Genomic DNA, 17,799 nt, shown 5'->3' on the forward strand with positions numbered 1-17,799 from the left:
ATAATGACTGTATGAATGAACATGTACAATGTAATCACGTATGTCAAAGTGTGTCAAATATGTTAAGTTGAAAACACTGTGTGTGAATATCCCTAACCTTGCCAACAGACAACAGAGCTGTGAATGTCCCAGTGGTTCATCAATCAGAGCCTTGATTGGCTCGGCAACAGTGAGTGCATGTACAGTAATAATTAGATATTAAACTGATTATGGCAGAAGGCAGATTATGAAATAGTCATGTAAAAACCTTACTCTGCTTATCTTAATCAGTGTAAGGTCAAAATGGAAGTAAGCATACGCCGATTAAAACATCTAGTTTTCTGAGCAATCTTTCAAATTATTAGGACATGTAAACACCTTAATCGGCGTTCCAGCGGTCTATTTGATCTGCGCATGTGCTAGAACCAGCCGAGGAAGCCTCCCTCTTTAGCGCAAGTGAAGTGAGTTCGGAACAACTGAATGTATGCGTCTTAGAAGTAGTTTTCACATACAAACTTTAATGTATATGTCCGAACTCAGAATCAAAAAATGCTTCGCAAAAATAACGTGTTCGCTGAGGTAGAATGTTTATTTTGATTGGCGATTTTTTTCCATTTCTCTGTGTCACCAGGTAGCCTGATTTCAAATGTGTCCATGGAAACAGGATTATTAGGGAAATCGTTCTTCTTGGAAAGCATGTAAACGTTTTAATCAAACTATTATATTAATCTGACTATTCACAATAAATGCATTATTGTGTGTGCATGTAACCACACTCATTAACAAGCTGTGATGTTTAATTAATTTTTTTGTTGGGGAGAACGTTTCTTTGGGACCATAAGGCGACATCCTGACAACTGATAAACAGAAATGTTCTTGCAACGTTCCCATGAAACGTGTCTAGAAGATTCATATCTTATGTTCTGAGAACACGGCAACCACGTTCTGTGTATGTTTGGTGGGACGTTGATGGAATATTCTCCTAACCCTCAGAAAACTGGACACATTAATGTTCTTGCAACGTGACATGAAAAGTGTCTAGAACATTAATATTGGATATTCTGAGAACATGGTAACCACGTTCTGGGTATGTTCTGTTTGACATTAAGGGAATGTTTTCCTAACTCTAACGCCAAAACATGCTAAAAAGGTTCTTAGAAGGTCTTTGCAAACATAGATAGAATGTTCCCCCTAACTAACGGATAAATGGACACTCAAACATTAGTGGAACATTACAAAAACGTTCTCTCTCCCTAGAATTGTTAGCTGGGATGTGCATTAGATCCCAAGAGGATGTCACTTATTTACAAAGTGGTCTTGGACGGTAACAAATAATGTCATGATTAAAAGACAAGACAGTTACAAAACATTACATTCATTGAGAGATACCACTCAGTCAAGGACCATTTTCTTTGTAATTTAAAGAGAGCAACTTTTTACTTATTTTTTCTTGCAGCTCCTGAGAGCCAGCAGAGTGAAGCAGAATCCAGCCCTGTGCTGAATGTTGTCCGGCCAGCCATGCACCAGAACGGCCTCTCAGCCAAGGGGAAGGCAGCTGACTTTGAGCAGATCATCCAGCTATCCAATCACAGCGGGAGCAGCAACGGTGGGCCGGGAAAACCGGGGAGTGGCATCGTCAGTGACCCAATCCTGGCCTTCGAGGGAGGAGATCCCTTCCTAATGAAAACAGGTGTCATTAAGCCTCAGCATGCTGCAGGTAGCTATGCAGGTCAGGATTAAGACCATACATGCCATATCATTTCAACATTTCAAATGAAGCATTCTATCACTGTATCAGTACATAGCACTCTAGAATGTACGCAATCCCTAACTCTATAACCACAATACCAGCATGTGTATAGAGATCCACAGTGTGGATCTTATGCTGAAGGTATGCATGCTGTAGTTAGCTACAACCGTTACTAGAGTTTGCAGAGAGAGGGCTCCAAACCTTTACCACTATCCCCAAGCCTGGGCCCTAGCCTCTGGGCACACTTCCCAAGCTCCCTATGTGGGAGAGCTGATGTCCAAGACTGGAAAGAGGATCACAGTCCTGTTTCGGCATGTCCCTGATGTTGGCAAACGAGGCCCCCTTTATTATGCCAAGACCCCCACAGCCGGTCTCGAAGACAGCCACACCCAAGCATTAAATGTCAGCAAAGCAAACAAGAAAGCAATATGAATGAGACCAGTGGGACATACATAATATTATACCCCATATTTATGTCCCCACAGTCCATGGGGGTTCTAATGATAATGTCCCCACAGTCCATGGGGGTTCTAATGATAATGTCCCCACAGTCCATGGGGGTTCTAATGATAATGTCCCCACAGCGCAGGTGGTTCTAATGATAATGTCCCCACAGCGCAGGTGGTTCTAATGATAATGTCCCCACAGCCCAGGGGGTTCTAATGATAATGTCCCCACAGCGCAGGTGGTTCTAATGATAATGTCCCCACAGCCCAGGGGGTTCTAATGATAATGTCCCCACAGCGCAGGTGGTTCTAATGATAATGTCCCCACAGCCCAGGGGGTTCTAATGATAATGTCCCCACAGCGCAGGTGGTTCTAATGTTAATGTCCCCACAGCCCAGGTGGTTCTAATGATAATGTCCCCACAGCCCAGGGGGTTCTAATGATAATGTCCCCACAGTCCATGGGGGTTCTAATGATAATGTCCCCACAGCGCAGGTGGTTCTAATGATAATGTCCCCACAGCCCAAGTGGTTCTAATGATAATGTCCCCACAGCCCAGGGGGTTCTAATGATAATGTCCCCACAGTCCATGGGGGTTCTAATGATAATGTCCCCACAGTCCATGGGGGTTTTAATGATAATGTCCCCACAGCCCAGGGGGTTCTAATGATGATGTCCCCACAGCCCAGGTGGTTCTAATGATAATGTCCCCACAGCCCAGGTGGTTCTAATGTTAATGTCCCCACAGTCCATGGGGGTTCTAATGATAATGTCCCCACAGCGCAGGTGGTTTTAATGATAATGTCCCCACAGTCCATGGGGGTTCTAATGATAATGTCCCCACAGCCCAGGGGGTTCTAATGATAATGTCCCCACAGCCCATGGGGGTTTTAATGATAATGTCCCCACAGCCCAGGGGGTTCTAATGATGATGTCCCCACAGTCCATGGGGGTTCTAATGATAATGTCCCCACAGTCCATGGGGGTTCTAATGATAATGTCCCCACAGCCCAGGTGGTTCTAATGATAATGTCCCCACAGCCCAGGTGGTTCTAATGATAATGTCCCCACAGCCCAGGTGGTTCTAATGTTAATGTCCCCACAGTCCATGGGGGTTCTAATGATAATGTCCCCACAGCGCAGGTAGTTTTAATGATAATGTCCCCACAGCCCAAGGGGGTTGTAATGATAATGATGCATGCGGAATATCGTCCCTAGAACTGAATAATGTTATTGATAAGGTCTGATAGACAGTATGCCTCATGTACTGTAGACTTCATACTAGGGCATATTTTCAATTGAAGCAGAAAGCAATGCTGATTTTCTCTCTCTCTGTTCTCTCTCTCTCTTTCTCTCCGTCTCTCCAGAAGTTCTTTGAGACACCAGGCTTCCATTGAGACGCTTTACGCCACCGGTTGATCTAGTTGATTTGTGCCACACACCGCAACAGCTTAAAAAGGAAGTGTGCCAAACAAAGAAACAAACTATGAACTAAACTTTTAAATCACTAAAAATGTATAATGCCACAGAGGTCAAGAGGGAGGAAGAAAACTCTGCAAAGAAAAAACTGAATGAAAAAATAGAAATATCATCTGTATTCTCTGCATGTTTTGGTTGCAACATACATTGAGTTTTGTTGAAAATGTCAAATACCGATTTTATGGTGCACCTTAAACGACTGACAATGTAATATGAGGAATTTTAGAGAGTTGTAAGACCTGGAAATATACAATATTTGACTAAGGTTGTTGTTATTATTATTGTTGTTGTTGTTATGCTATTGCTGTTGTTATCTTAAGTTGAACAAAGTGTGTGAATCATTGAGTTATTTAACTAGGGGAGGGAACAGTGTGGGGATGGTGACATGGGGAGCTGTGGGATAAAGCTTTATGAAAAGATGTCTCTATCTCTGTCTGTCTATCCATCTCTCTGTCTGTCTGTCTCTGTCTGTCTGTCTGTCTGTCTGTCTGTCTGTCTGTCTGTCTGTCTGTCTGTCTGTCTGTCTGTCTGTCTGTCTGCCTGTCTGCCTGTCTGTCTGCATCTGCCTGTCTGTCTGTCTGTCTGTCTCTGTCTGTCTGTCTGTCTGTCTGTCTGTCTGTCGTCTCTGCCTGTCTGTCTGTCTCTGTCTGTCTGTCGTCTCTGCCTGTCTGTCTGTCTCTGTCTGTCTGTTTGTCGTCTCTGCCTGTCTGTCTCTGTCGGCCTGTCTGTCTCTGTCTGCCTGTCTGTCTGTCTCTGTCTGCCTGTCTCTGTTTGTCTGTCTCTGCCTGTCTCTGTCTGTCTGTCTGCCTGCCTGCCTGCCTGCCTGTCTGTCTGTCTGTCTGTCTGTCTGTCTGTCTGTCTGTCTGTCTGTCTGGCTGGCTGTCTGGCTGTCTGTCTGCCTCTCATCTAACTAAGATATGACACAGACTAAAGAGTCAGTTTGATCTGTGTGGACATCAACTCTAGGGAGTTAACATCTGACATGTCTGCCATACCTCTCACCTGAGACAGAGTCTTAAAGTTTCACAGTTAAGGTTGGTTTCTTCAGCGTTTCCCATGAGGATCACATTAATACAGGTAGAAATATCAGGACACAGTATATGTCCTCTATTCCTGGTCGCTGCTGGTTTAATGGCTGTGACTCATAAGCTGCTTCCTGCCTGGTTTAATGGCTGTGACTCATAAGCTGCTTCCTGCCTGGTTTAATGGCTGTGACTCATAAGCTGCTTCCTGCCTGGTTTAATGGCTGTGACTCATAAACTGCTTCCTGCCTGGTTTAATGGCTGTGACTCATAAACTGCCTCCTGCCTGGTTTAATGGCTGTGACTCATAAGCTGCTTCCTGCCTGGTTTAATGGCTGTGACTCATAAGCTGCTTCCTGCCTGGTTTAATGGCTGTGACTCATAAGCTGCTTCCTGCCTGGTTTAATGGCTGTGACTCATAAGCTGCTTCCTGCCTGGTTTAATGGCTGTGACTCATAAGCTGCTTCCTGCCTGGTTTATAAACAGTGAAGGATGAACTTGTAGACATCTATTCATATATCAGGCTGCTGACAGAGGGATAAATATTACAGTGGGGAACGAGAGGAGGGAGGTTGAGAGATTTAATCAGATCAAGGGACAGATAGAGTGTGAGACAGAGAGACACAGAGAGAGAGAGAGAGAGACAGAAAGAGAGTGAGAGAGAGCGTGAAAGATGGAGAGCGATAGATGTGTTAAAGGTCCAAATCAGCACTTTTTATCGCAATATCAAATCATGGTCACATTTGATTTGATAGTCTGGATTTTCCATTGGTAGATGCTCTCCTACAATCAATAAGCAACTGTTGATAAGCAACTGCTTGCGGTTAGGGTTAGGTTTAGAATAAGGGTTGGGTTTAGAATAAGGGTTAGGGTATGGTTTAAGGTTAAGGTTAGGGTAAGGGTTAAGGTTAGAGCTAGGGTTAGGGTTAGTAGATACAGTTGAAGTTGGAAGTTTACATACACCTTAGCCAAATATATTTAAACTTGGTTTTTCACAATTCCTGACATTTAATCCAAGTAAAAATTCCCTGTCTTAGGTCAGTTAGGATCACCACTTTATTTTAAGAATGTGAAATGTCAGAATAATAGTAGAAATAATTATTTATTTCAGCTTTTATTTCTTTCATCACATTCCCAGTGGGTCAGAAGTTGACATACACTCAATTAGTATTTGGTAGCATTGCCTGTAAATTGTTTAACTTGGGTCAAACGTTTCGGGTAGCCTTCCACAAGCTTCCCACAATAAGTTGGGTGAATTTTGGCCCATCGCTCCTGGTGTAACTGAGTCAGGTTTGTAGGCCTCCTTGCTCGCACACGCTTTTTCAGTTCTGCCCACACATTTTCTATAAGATTAAGGTCAGGGCTTTTTGATGGCCACTCCAATACCTTGACTTTGTTGTCCTTAAGCCATTGTGCCACAACTTTGGAAGTATGCTTGGGGTCATTGTCCATTTGGAAGACCCATTTGCGACCAAGCTTTAACTTCCTGACTGATGTCATGAGATGTTGCTTCAATATATCCTCATAATTTTCCTTCCTCATGATGCCATCTATTTTGTGAAGTGCACCAGTCCATCCTGCAGCAAAGCACCCCCACAGCATGATGCTGCCACCCCCGTGCTTCACGGTTGGGATGGTGTTCTTCGGCTTGCAAGTGCCCCCTTTTTCCTCCAAACATAACGATGGTCATTATGGCCAAACAGTTCTATTTTTGTTTCATCAGACCAGAGGACATTTCTCCAAAAAGTACGATCTTTGTCCCCATGTGCAGTAGCAAACCGTAGTCTGGCTTTTTTATGGCGGTTTTGGTGCAGTGGCTTCTTCCTTGCTGAGCGGCCTTTCAGGTTATGTTGATATAGACTCGTTTTACTGTGGCTATAGATACTTTTGTACCTGTTTCCTCCAGCATCTTCACAATGTCCTTTGCTGTTGTTCTGGGATTGTCACGCCCTGGCTCTGGGGACTCTAGTATGTTGAGCCAGGGTGTGAGTTTTCATTTGTGTATGTTCTAGTTGTTGTATATCTATGTTGGCCAGGGTGGCTCCCAATCAGAGACGGCTGTAGCTCGTTGTCTCTGATTGGGAGTCATACTTAGGTAGCCGTTAGGCATTCATTATTTGTGGTTTCTTGTTCTTATTTGGTTTGTGTTATACCGTAGACGTCACGTTATCGTCTGTTGTTTTGATCGTGTGATCATTCTCTTAATAAATATGTTCACCCTCAACGCTGCGCCTTGGTCCTCCTCCTTAGACGATCGTGACAGAAGAAACCACCAAGATGTGACCAAGCAAGCGTGTCCAGGAGCCATCGCCAGGAGATCCCTAACAGATCTCCTTCGCCTCTCGACTGGGTCAAGCCGAGTGAGGAAGAGAAGGGCTTGACATTGTGGCAGAAGGGGCGAAAGGCTGGCGAGGGACATGGAGACCTGGTCCACGGGTAGGGGAGACGCCCAGAAATTTTTTTGGGGGGCTAACGCCGTGAGCGACGGGCCAGCAGGAGACCGCGGCAGAGCGGCCCAGCGGATTGGCAGAGGAGGCCGCCAGGTTACGGGGGCCACTGGTCGAAGAGGGGGTGGAAGATGTAGAGGCACGGCGAGAGGTACTGGCGTGTGTTGCCAGTCCGGTCCGGCCTGTTCCTGATCCCCACATAGGGCCAGTGGTGTGTGTTCCCAGTACGGTCCGGCCTGTTCCTGCCACTCGCACCAAGTCTACGGTGCGCATCGCCAGCTCGGCCCGGCCCATTCCTGCTCCCCGCACCAAGTCAGTGGTGCGTTTCGTCAACCCTGTCCGGCCCGTTCCTGCTCTCCGCACCAAGTCTGTGGTGCGCGTCGCCAACCCAGTCCGGCCCATTCCTGCTCCCGCACCAAGTCAGTGGTGCGTTTACGTCAGCCCTGTCCGGCCCCTTCCTGCTCCCCGCACCAAGTCTGTGGTGCGTTTCGTCAGCCCTGTCCGGCCCGTTCCTGCTCTCCGCACCAAGTCTGTGGTGCGCGTCGCCAGCCCGGTCCGGCCCGCTCCTGCTCCCCGCACCAAGTCAGTGGTGCGTTTCGTCAGCCCTGTCCGGCCCCTTCCTGCTCCCCGCACCAAGTCTGTGGTGCGTTTCGTCAGCCCTGTCCGGCCCGTTCCTGCTCCCCGCACCAAGTCAGTGGTGCGCTTCGTCAGCCCGGTCCGGCCCGCTCCTGCTCCCCGCACCAAGTCAGTGGTGCGTTTCAGTCAACCGGCCGGCCCGCTCCTGCTCCCCACACCAAGCCAGTGGTGTGCGTCGTCAGTCCGGCACGGCCCGTGCCTGTTCCACCGGTGGCGGGTCGGCACCGGTCAGGTGCTGCGTCACGCCGGAGCTAGAGCAATCCGCTCCACCAGTGTTCAGTTCAGCTCTGGTCAGCAGGGCCAGACCGGACCAGGGGTACTTTGGGGGTTAGAGAAGGAGTGGGGGGTCTGTCCGGGCCGGATCCGCCGCCGAGGCGGAGTGCCCACCCGGTCCCTCCCCTGTTGTATTTGGTTGGCGCGGTCGGAGTCCGCGTCCTTTAGGGGTGCTGTCACGCCCTGGCTCTGGGGACTCTAGTATGTTGAGCCAGGGTGTGAGTTTTCATTTGTGTATGTTCTAGTTGTTGTATATCTATGTTGGCCAGGGTGGCTCCCAATCAGAGACGGCTGTAGCTCGTTGTCTCTGATTGGGAGTCATACTTAGGTAGCCGTTAGGCATTCATTATTTGTGGTTTCTTGTTCTTATTTGGTTTGTGTTATACCGTAGACGTCATGTTATCGTCTGTTGTTTTGATCGTGTGATCATTCTCTTAATAAATATGTTCACCCTCAACGCTGCGCCTTGGTCCTCCTCCTTAGACGATCGTGACAGGGATTGATTTGCACTTTTCGCACCAAAGTACGTTAATCTCTAGGAGACAGAACGTGTCTCCTTCCTGAGCGGTATGATGACTGCGTGGTCCCATGGTGTTTATACTTGCGTACTATTGTTTGTACAGATGAACGTGGTACCTTCAGACGTTTGGAAATTGCTCCCAAGGATGAACCAGACTTGTGGAGGTCAACAAAAAAAAAATCTGAGGTCTTGGCTGTTTTCTTTTGATTTTCTCATGATGTCAAGCAAAGAGGCACTGAGTTTGAAGGTAGGCCTTGAAATACATCCACAGGTACACCTCCAATTGACTCAAATGATGTAAATTTGCCTATCAGAAGCTTCTAAAGCCATCACATCATTTTCTGGAATTTCCCAAGCTGTTTAAAGGCACAGTCAACTTAGTGTATGTAAACTTCTGACCCACTGGAATTGTGATACAGTGAATTATAAGTGAAATAATCTGTCTGTAAACAATTTTTGGAAAAATTATTTGTGTCATGCACAAAGTAGATGTCCTAACCGACTTGTCAAAACTATAGTTTGTTAACAAGAAATGTGTGGAGTGGTTGAAAAACAAGTTTTAATGACTCCAACCTAAGTGTATGTAAACTTCCGACTTCAACTGTAGTTAGTTGAACGGTTACTGATACTCTGTAGATAGTCTGTAGAGCATCTACAGATGGACTATCCAAATAAAGTGGTACCATCATTATTTCTTGGTAACAATTCATTTCCTTACTGTGATTGTTATCAATCAAATAAAAATAAATAGCTTCTTAGCAAAGGGCAATTTCTCAAGCAAGAATTTAGCTAGGACTGTCTGTGAGTGTAGGGAGGGGGAAACAAAAAAACTAGCAGTTATTGGCAGAGAGGTTTGGAACATTCTTTCTTATTGGTCTATTAACTAATTTACTCCATGTTGATGTCACCATGGAAGGCCAAATCTCCATCCCAACAAAACAGGCAGAAATTTCAGCCGGTCTTTTCAAACAGCTTTTACACTAAAAGGGCATTATCATCATTCTCACAATTTCACAGTATTATTCCAACCTCATAGTGTGGAAATGTATATAAAACACGGGGAAATCACGTTTTTGACTGCACTGGACCTTTAAGTACAGCCATACAGCTGTTCTGTCTGATCACTGGGGTACAATCGTCCGTTTCACCCAGAGTAGCAGCTGGTGATGTGAATAATTCAGTCAGTTTCATCCCTCCATTCCAGACATCTTATTTTCTCAAGAGAAGAATGTGCAATTTTTTATTTTTTGTTTGTTGATGCAAATTGTATGGTTTCTGCCTCACAAGTGCTTCAGTTGACAATGGTAATGGGAGTAAATAGGTTTGTTGGTTGGTCATTAGTTTGATACAATATGTTTAGCTATGTAAGATTATATAATGCCAGAAGGTGGCAGCACTAGTTTTACAAACACAATGCGGAGCCAAGAGAATCATTCAACAACTGTTCAGATGTCTCCTGCTGGTCTTTTATAATGGTATCTTTATCACAGATACTCCAGTGAGTAGAAAGCCGATCATTAGGATCACATGAAGTCATCAAATGTCACAAGGATAGTAAAGGGTCTTGCTGGTGACACGTCAAATGTGTTTGCAGACAGTCTCATCTACAACGCATGGATTCTATTTAGAACATTCAAATACAAACAATAAAAACTGAGATTTTCTGCTTGCTGTTATTAGTCCCTCAAAAGGAGGGACATCAAAACATGACTCATCACCTCTCTTCGTCGAGGCAACACCAGCGTTCCCAAAACAAGTCCCATCTGCTGTGATGGATCATCTACAGCTGATGGTGACTGAACAAAGGAGCTTCTGTCCATCTCTTTATTTATAGTTGTGTTAACAGTCAATGACATATGGGGCTTCAGCCATGGTCTGCGTCCCAATTGGCACTCTGTTCCCTATGTAGTGCACTACTTTTGACCAGGACCCGTCAGGCTCTGGTCACAGGTAGTGCACTACATAGGGAATAGAGTGCCAATTGGGAAGCAAGCAGGGACTTAACTCATTGGGAATGGGACGTTACTGGACATGGGGGGGACAGGATCCATTCATGATGGATTGATCCGCCACTGCCTCCATTTGAAACATTCAATCTACGCTGAAGGTTCGCAACGTGGCAACTGAAGAGAATTGGTTTGATTTATTTCACTACAGATCGTTTACTGCGGTGTTGATTGGTTGCCGTTATTTACGCATGATCCTCATAACAGATTATACACAGTGCATCTTTCAGGGTTTTGGTTGCTATGGCTAAAACCATTGATCTTTGTATTTGTTGTGTTGTTAGACATCTCAGGTTTTTACTGTGGTTACAATTTAAACTTATAAAAGTCATTGAACTGTGATGGAATAATGATTTGATGCATCTGACACATTAATTGATTGATATAAAGGACTAAAAATGGCCACACTAAAGGTCAGACACCTGCTATTTGTGCAGGACAGGCTGTATTTATTTAGCTGTTGCTCTGGGTTACAGCGTCATGATGACTGACCCTTGTAGTGATAGCAGACACTACGACAGGTGTGTGTGTGTACATGCCTGTGTTTCCACTGTCACTTAGCCTTTTCTATCAAACATAATCATTTGTTGTTGCATTGTAGAGAAGGGACCTGCAAGTAAACATTTCGTTGGACAGTGTGTATCCTGTATACACGACTAATAAAACTTGAAACCTGAAAATAATCTCCCTTGTGGTCAGTCTCTTTTCAGCATCCCTGGGTAGGCAATCAACCTGTAATAGAACGTGCTTATTTCATACCCTGGTTAGCATATTGAATATATAAACTGGACCTAGTGAACTACAGCCATGACAGCTTTCTGGCACTGAGATGTAATTCCTCCCAGAAAGCCCCAGAGAGGGCACAGGACTCACTATGTCCTCCACAGGAAGTTGGTGGCACCTTAATTGGGGAGAACGGACTCGTGGTAATGGCTGGAGCGGAATGAGTGGAATGGTATCAAATACATGGTTTCTATGGTTTCTATGTGTTTGATGCCATTCCATTGAATCCATTCCAGCCTCCACTGATGGCCCCTGTATCTGTTCACTCTCTTTTAGAGAGGAAGGCTTTTTCTGTGTCAATAGGAAAGCGTGTAGTCCTCAGCGCAGTACTTCAGGACTACAACACAATGATTGGATTTGATTTATTGGACAATTAAATACACATACTGTTTAAAGTCAGTCCAGCTGGACACAACAATACATGCATTACATCATAGAGGTGGTCTGTGGTCCTCTGTAGCTCAACTGGTAGAGCACGGCGCTTGAAACGCCAAGGTAGTGGGTTCAAGCCCCGGGACCACCCATACACAAAAAAAAAATGTATGCATGCATGACTGTAAGTCGCTTTGGATAAAAGCGTCTGCTAAATGGCATATTATATTATTATTATTATAGAGGATGAAACACAATAAAACCTGAAGGCTTTATGTCTATTGTGGTCCAATGTGCTGACTGAGGTAGACAAAGAGCCTCGCCTCCATCTTCCCTCAGTCTGTACACGGTCTATGGTCACCCTGGGTGTCTAACTGGAGCCAGGTGGATACCTACGTATTTACAGGGTGATGTCACCAGGGTCCCAGCTGCTTGTGTCAAGTGTCCTGGGAAAAAAAAGCAAGGTTATGACGTCTATTGTGTAGGCTCTAGGTTGAGGAGTCGGTTAATGTGGGGATGGTGTTGTAGCTAGCACAACAGCTACTGCATACACTACATGATGTCACACAGAACCACTTCCCTTTGCTTCCTGGAAAGACAGCTAGTGTGGGCTTTTTGTATAACTGTCTGTCCACGGTGATGTGCTACAGTATTATAACTGTCTGTCCATGGTGATGTTATATAACTAAAGATGATAATACTATAAATATAACTAACAGCATGTGCTGTATACAGCTTGTTTTCAGTTTAGTTTTTATCAAGCACATGGCAGACCAGAACCAGGAAGAGGTTTTATATTCCACCTCCATGGTTCATTGGACTTCCTGGTCTTAGGTTTCCTTTCTCTTCTTCTGCTGACTCAAGGTGAGTTTTCTTTTCTGTTTTCAGGCTTCCTTACTATTACGTGCTTTGCGAACCTGTGCTTTTAAACTGATCTTGTGTGATGTTTAGTATGCTTGTCTTAAACCAATTATTTCAATGTTTTTTTTAAAATAGTTTGATAGAAGAACAGCCATAACAATGAGTTAATGGACACCCAAAGAGGCATTATGTAATGCCCTTTGTACGTGTGTATCGACCATATAAAAGAAAGATGCAACACTGATATAAACCTTACTGTACCAAAATGATCTAAAGAGCTGTAGGTTATTATTAGATTTGATAATAGCTGTGTAACATGCTGTAACAGTCAACACCCTTCCTTGTTAGGCACTGGAATGTATGCAATTTCCTCATGGAATTGATTTTGTTTTCTCAAACAAATTTTAATTTCCTGGTAGGTTGATACAGAGTGTTCCACTATGTAATGAAAGAATGTATGACCAAACATGGTTCCTCTTCAGTGCTGTTTAAGGTTATGGTGGCCAGCCAGCCACTCACTGCTCTTAAAATGACATTCCTTCAATGGGAATGCAGTAAACTGGGAATCACACCGATGAAACCACAAAAGCGTTTCATTTGATTAAAAACTCAAATTAATTCCTTTGTGGGGTTTTTTTTTGTATTTTTTTTTGTTCCTGTCGTTAAAGACAGCTATTTCCTGATCTCTCATGGACAGAGTACCTATCTGACCAAATAACGCAAGATTTTATTAGTTCTGGGTTAACCGAGATTGTTTCTTGATGGTTGTTTTCTTTTCCTTTCAGGGTTGACTTCATTGGTCCTAGCCTAGTGTTGTCGTGTGTTCTTGTTTTGTTGCCTTTTGCTGGGATGAGTGGAGGACTGCAAGTATACTAATTTCGTAATCTGGAAGGCCTATGATTAGATGACTAAAGTTCTGGCATAACAACTTTACCCATTTATTTTTATACTTGCAATTATGTGGTGTGCAACAATTTTCATGAACATAAAGGGAGAAGGAGAATCCCTGAAGGATTTTGCATTTGAATCACAGCACGAAGATTGTTTCACATAGGCTCAAGCTGTTGGACTACAGTCATAGAAACACACAGAATATCAAGCCCTTAGACATATGAAACTTCAGTAGCTGGTCAATTATTTGTAGAAGGGATTTTACAGCAGACATTGCCACATATCCTAAGGTTTACAACAATCCTTGCCATATCTTCGCCCTATAGGTTAGTACTTTTACAGGGGTCTTTACAGTTACTTTTACAGGGTCAAAACCTTGCTGGCAACAATGTTCATTGTCAGCCTCCTTTTACCTGTTTAGTCCCATGCCTCTTGGAATGTGAGCCCAAAGTGAGACCATAAACAGCCTATAATAGTGATTGACAGGTCTCGGAGGCATGCGGGGCTACACATTGTGCCAGCAGGAGATTGTGCAGGGCTACTTTTAACCTTGGCACCACCAGCTCTAGAGACACCTGCTGTCCAGAAGCGACCTGAGGGAAGGGAGAGTGAAAAAAAAAGTATTTGTATCACTGTCTCTCAGCCTCTAGGGTCAAAAGGGGGATGAATTTACTACCGCAGACAAGAGATGTGGAGAAAATGATGTCTTGGAGCTGGCAGTGGCTAGTTATGATGAGATGTTCTACAGTAGAGTATATGGAAGTAGAGAGTGCACTATATAGGGAATAGGGTGCCATTTGGAACGCATAAAGAGTCTACTGTACCTCCTCTGGATAGTCCCTGTCCTTGAGATGGCTTTAGACCACAGCTGAGTTTGTCTCCTCTCTACAATCATAATGATGATACCCTGTAGGTCTGTGGTGGACAGACAGACAGTTATTTAGATTATATCCTGTAGGTCTGTGGTGGACAGACAGACGGTTATTTAGATGATACCCTGTAGGTCTGTGGTGGACAGACAGACGGTTATTTAGATCAGGGTTTCCCAAACTCGGTCCTGTTGGCCCATCATTGTCACGGTTTCGGCCGAGGCTGCTCCTCCTCCTTGTTCGGGCAGGTTTCGGCGGTCGTCGTCCCCGGAGTACTAGCTGCCACCGATCTATGTTTCATGTTCGTTTGGTTTTGTCTTGATGTTGTACACCTGTGTCTAGTTAGTCCTCATTAGTGTCCTATTTAGTTCTCGTTGTGTGTGTATGGTGTTGTGTGTGATTGCTCTTCTGTTTTGGTGTTCTGAGCTACGTACTTCCCTCCGTTGTTTGGAGAGGTTTTTGCAAATTTTTGTGCGCCTTTTGTTTGATGCCTGTGTGCGCCTTTATTTCGCCTCCGGGCTTATTGTGCTTGTGTACTACGTGAATAATTCACTAAAGTCTTTTGGACTTAGCTTCTGCGTCCTGCGCTTGATTCCTGCACCACACCCACCTTCAGCACCCCTGACAGAATCACACACCTTTAAGAATGGAATCAGCAGGAGCAACAGTCACGCCTGAGTCGCTGGAGGAGCATGTCCGCGGCCAGGATGACCAGATACGACAACTGGGGACCGCTCTACAGGACGTCATCAACACCCTGCACCGATGGGAGTCCAGAGGGGTACCCACACCTCCACCTACCCTGCCACCCCCATCGGCAGGTCCACCAGTCCCAGGTCCGGAACCCAGTGGGATTCGGCTCTCGCTCCCGAGGGCGTATGACGGAACAGCTGCCGGGTGTCAGGGGTTCCTCCTGCAGGTGGAGCTCTACCTGGCCACTGTACACCCGGTGCCCTCGGGACACGAGAGCGTTTCCGCCCTCATCTCCTGTCTCACGGGCAAGGCGTTGGAATGGGCCAACGCCGAGTGGAGGAGGATGGACGCCACCACCATCTCCTACGCCGAGTTCTCCCGTCGCTTCAAGGCCGTGTTCGACCATCCACCTGAGGGCAAAGCGGCGGGGGAGCGTCTAGTCCACCTGAGACAGGAGGGGAGGGGCGCACAGGCGTTCGCGCTGGAGTTCCGGACTCTAGCGGCAGACGCAGGGTGGAATGAACGGGCCCTCATTGACCACTTTCGATGTAGCCTACGGGAGGACGTTCAACGTGAGTTGGCCTGCAGGGACACCAATTTCACCTTCGACCAGTTGGTCGATATGTCCATCCGTCTGGACACCCTGCTGGCCACCCGTGGACGTCCCGAGTGGGGTCCGTCCATTCCACCCTCCGGCACCTCCGAGCCGAGCCCTATGCAGCTCGGGGGTGCTGGCGCTAGAGAAAGGAGGAGGAGGAGCCCGAGGGGGCCTGTCCCCTGCACCAAGTGCGGTCGTGGAGGGCACACTGCGGCCAGGTGCTGGGGAGGGTTCCCCGAGGGGGGGAGGAGACAACAGGCCACGCACTGGGGGAGCCTTCCCAGGTGAGTAGACGCCCACTTACCCAGAGCTCTCTGTTGCGCACTTTTGTATACCTGTTTGTTTTCCACAGGTTGCACCTCATTCCCAGCATAAGGCGCTAGTAGATTCAGGCGCAGCTGGGAATTTTGTTGATCGGAAGTTTTGTTTAGATTTAGGGATCCCTCTCCTACCTGTTGACAAGCCTTTTCCCGTCCATGCTTTAGATAGCCGCCCGTTGGGGTCGGGGTTGATCAGGGAAGTCACAGCGCCACTTAGGATGTGTGCGCAGGGGGGTCATGAGGAGACTATACAGTTGTATCTGATCGACTCTCCTGCGTACCCGGTGGTGCTGGGAATTCCCTGGTTAAGCACCCATAACCCTGCTATTTCGTGGCAACATAGGGCTCTCAATGGGTGGTCTGCTCAGTGTGAGGGGCGATGTCTGGGTGTTTCCGTAGGGGCGACTTCGGTGGAAAGTCCAAACCAAGTGCCCGCACTGCACATTCCGCCTGAATATGGGGATTTAGCTCTCGTGTTTAGTAAAGCTAGGGCGACGCAGTTGCCTCCTCATAGACAGGGGGATTGTGCGATTGATCTCCAGGCAGGAGCAGCGCTCCCACGGAGCCACGTGTATCCTTTGTCTCAAGAGGAGAGAAAAGCTATGGAAACTTACATAGCCGAATCTTTGAGACAGGGATACATACGGCCCTCCACTTCTCCCGCCTCCTCTAGCTTCTTTTTTGTGAAGAAAAAGATGGAGGGTTGCGCCCGTGCATCGATTACCGTGGTCTCAATCAGATTACTGTGAAATACAGTTATCCACTCCCTCTGATTGCGACCATGACGGAGTCATTGCATGGAGTGCGGTTTTTCACAAAACTGGATCTCAGGAGCGCGTATAACTTGGTGCGCATTAGGGAGGGCGACGAATGGAAAACAGTGTTTAGTACCACGTCAGGTCATTTCGAGTATCTCGTCATGCCATATGGGTTGATGAATGCTCCATCAGTCTTCCAATCCTTCGTAGATGACATTTTCCGGGATATGCAGGGACAAGGGGTGGTCGTATACATTGATGATATTCTGGTGTAATCGTCTACCCGAGCCGAGCATGTAACCCTGGTGCGTCGTGTATTGAGGAGGCTGTTGGAGCACGACCTATATGTCAAGGCAGAGAAATGTCTGTTTTTCCAGGAGTCGGTCTCCTTTTTGGGTTATCGGTTGTCCGCGTCAGGGGTGAGAATGGAGGTGGATCGTGTGTCAGCTGTGCGTAATTGGCAAACCCCAACCACTGTCAAAGAGGTGCAGCAGTTCTTGGGCTTTGCGAATTACTACCGGAGGTTTATCCGGGGTTTTTGGACAGGTGGCAGCTCCCATCACGTCCCTTCTGAAAGGGGGTCCGTGCGCCTGCAGTGGTCAGCTGATGCGGACAGGGCCTTTAGGAGACTGAAGGACCTGTTTACGTCGGCTCCGGTGCTGGCGCATCCGGACCCCGCATTACCCCTTTAGGTCGAGGTGGACGCGTCTGAGGCCGGTATAGGGGCCGTACTCTCTCAACGGTCCGGCACGCCACCCAAACTCCGCCCCTGTGCTTTTTACTCTAAAAAGCTCAGCCCGGCGGAGCGAAATTATGACGTCGGGGACAGGGAGCTGTTAGCTGTAGTTCAGGCCCTTAAGGTGTGGAGGCATTGGCTTGAGGGGGCTCAACACCCTTTCCTCATTTTGACTGACCATCGGAACCTGGAGTACATCCGGGCAGCGAGGAGACTGAACCCTCGCCAGGCTCGATGGAGTATGTTTCCGCCAGGTTCGTATTTAAAATCACGTACATCCCTGGGTCCCAGAATGGTAAGGCAGATGCGCTGTCCCGGCGGTATGACACGGAGGAGAGGTCCGTTGAGCCTACTCCCAT

General features: G+C 46.6%; 1 protein-coding gene across 7 annotated transcripts in view; it reads left to right on the forward strand.

The window, feature by feature from the left end:
- Positions 1-4,075, forward strand: part of LOC121586787 (MAP7 domain-containing protein 1) — a 79,602-nt gene extending 75,527 nt beyond the window's left edge. For 5 of the 7 annotated variants that reach the window (XM_041903774.1, XM_041903775.1, XM_041903779.1 and 2 more), the window contains 2 exons: positions 1,436-1,708; positions 3,544-4,075. In XM_041903774.1, coding sequence (XP_041759708.1) covers positions 1,436-1,708; positions 3,544-3,554 — 284 coding nt within the window. In that variant the 3' untranslated portion in view covers positions 3,555-4,075. The remainder of the gene's footprint in view (positions 1-1,435; positions 1,709-3,543) is intronic. The other 2 variants (XM_041903776.1, XM_041903778.1) reach the window with 2 other exon arrangements.
- Positions 4,076-17,799: the final 13,724 nt, after the last annotated feature.

The sequence above is a fragment of the Coregonus clupeaformis genome, chromosome 17 (genome assembly GCF_020615455.1).
Source record: "Coregonus clupeaformis isolate EN_2021a chromosome 17, ASM2061545v1, whole genome shotgun sequence".
NCBI classification, from domain to species: Eukaryota; Metazoa; Chordata; class Actinopteri; order Salmoniformes; family Salmonidae; genus Coregonus; species Coregonus clupeaformis.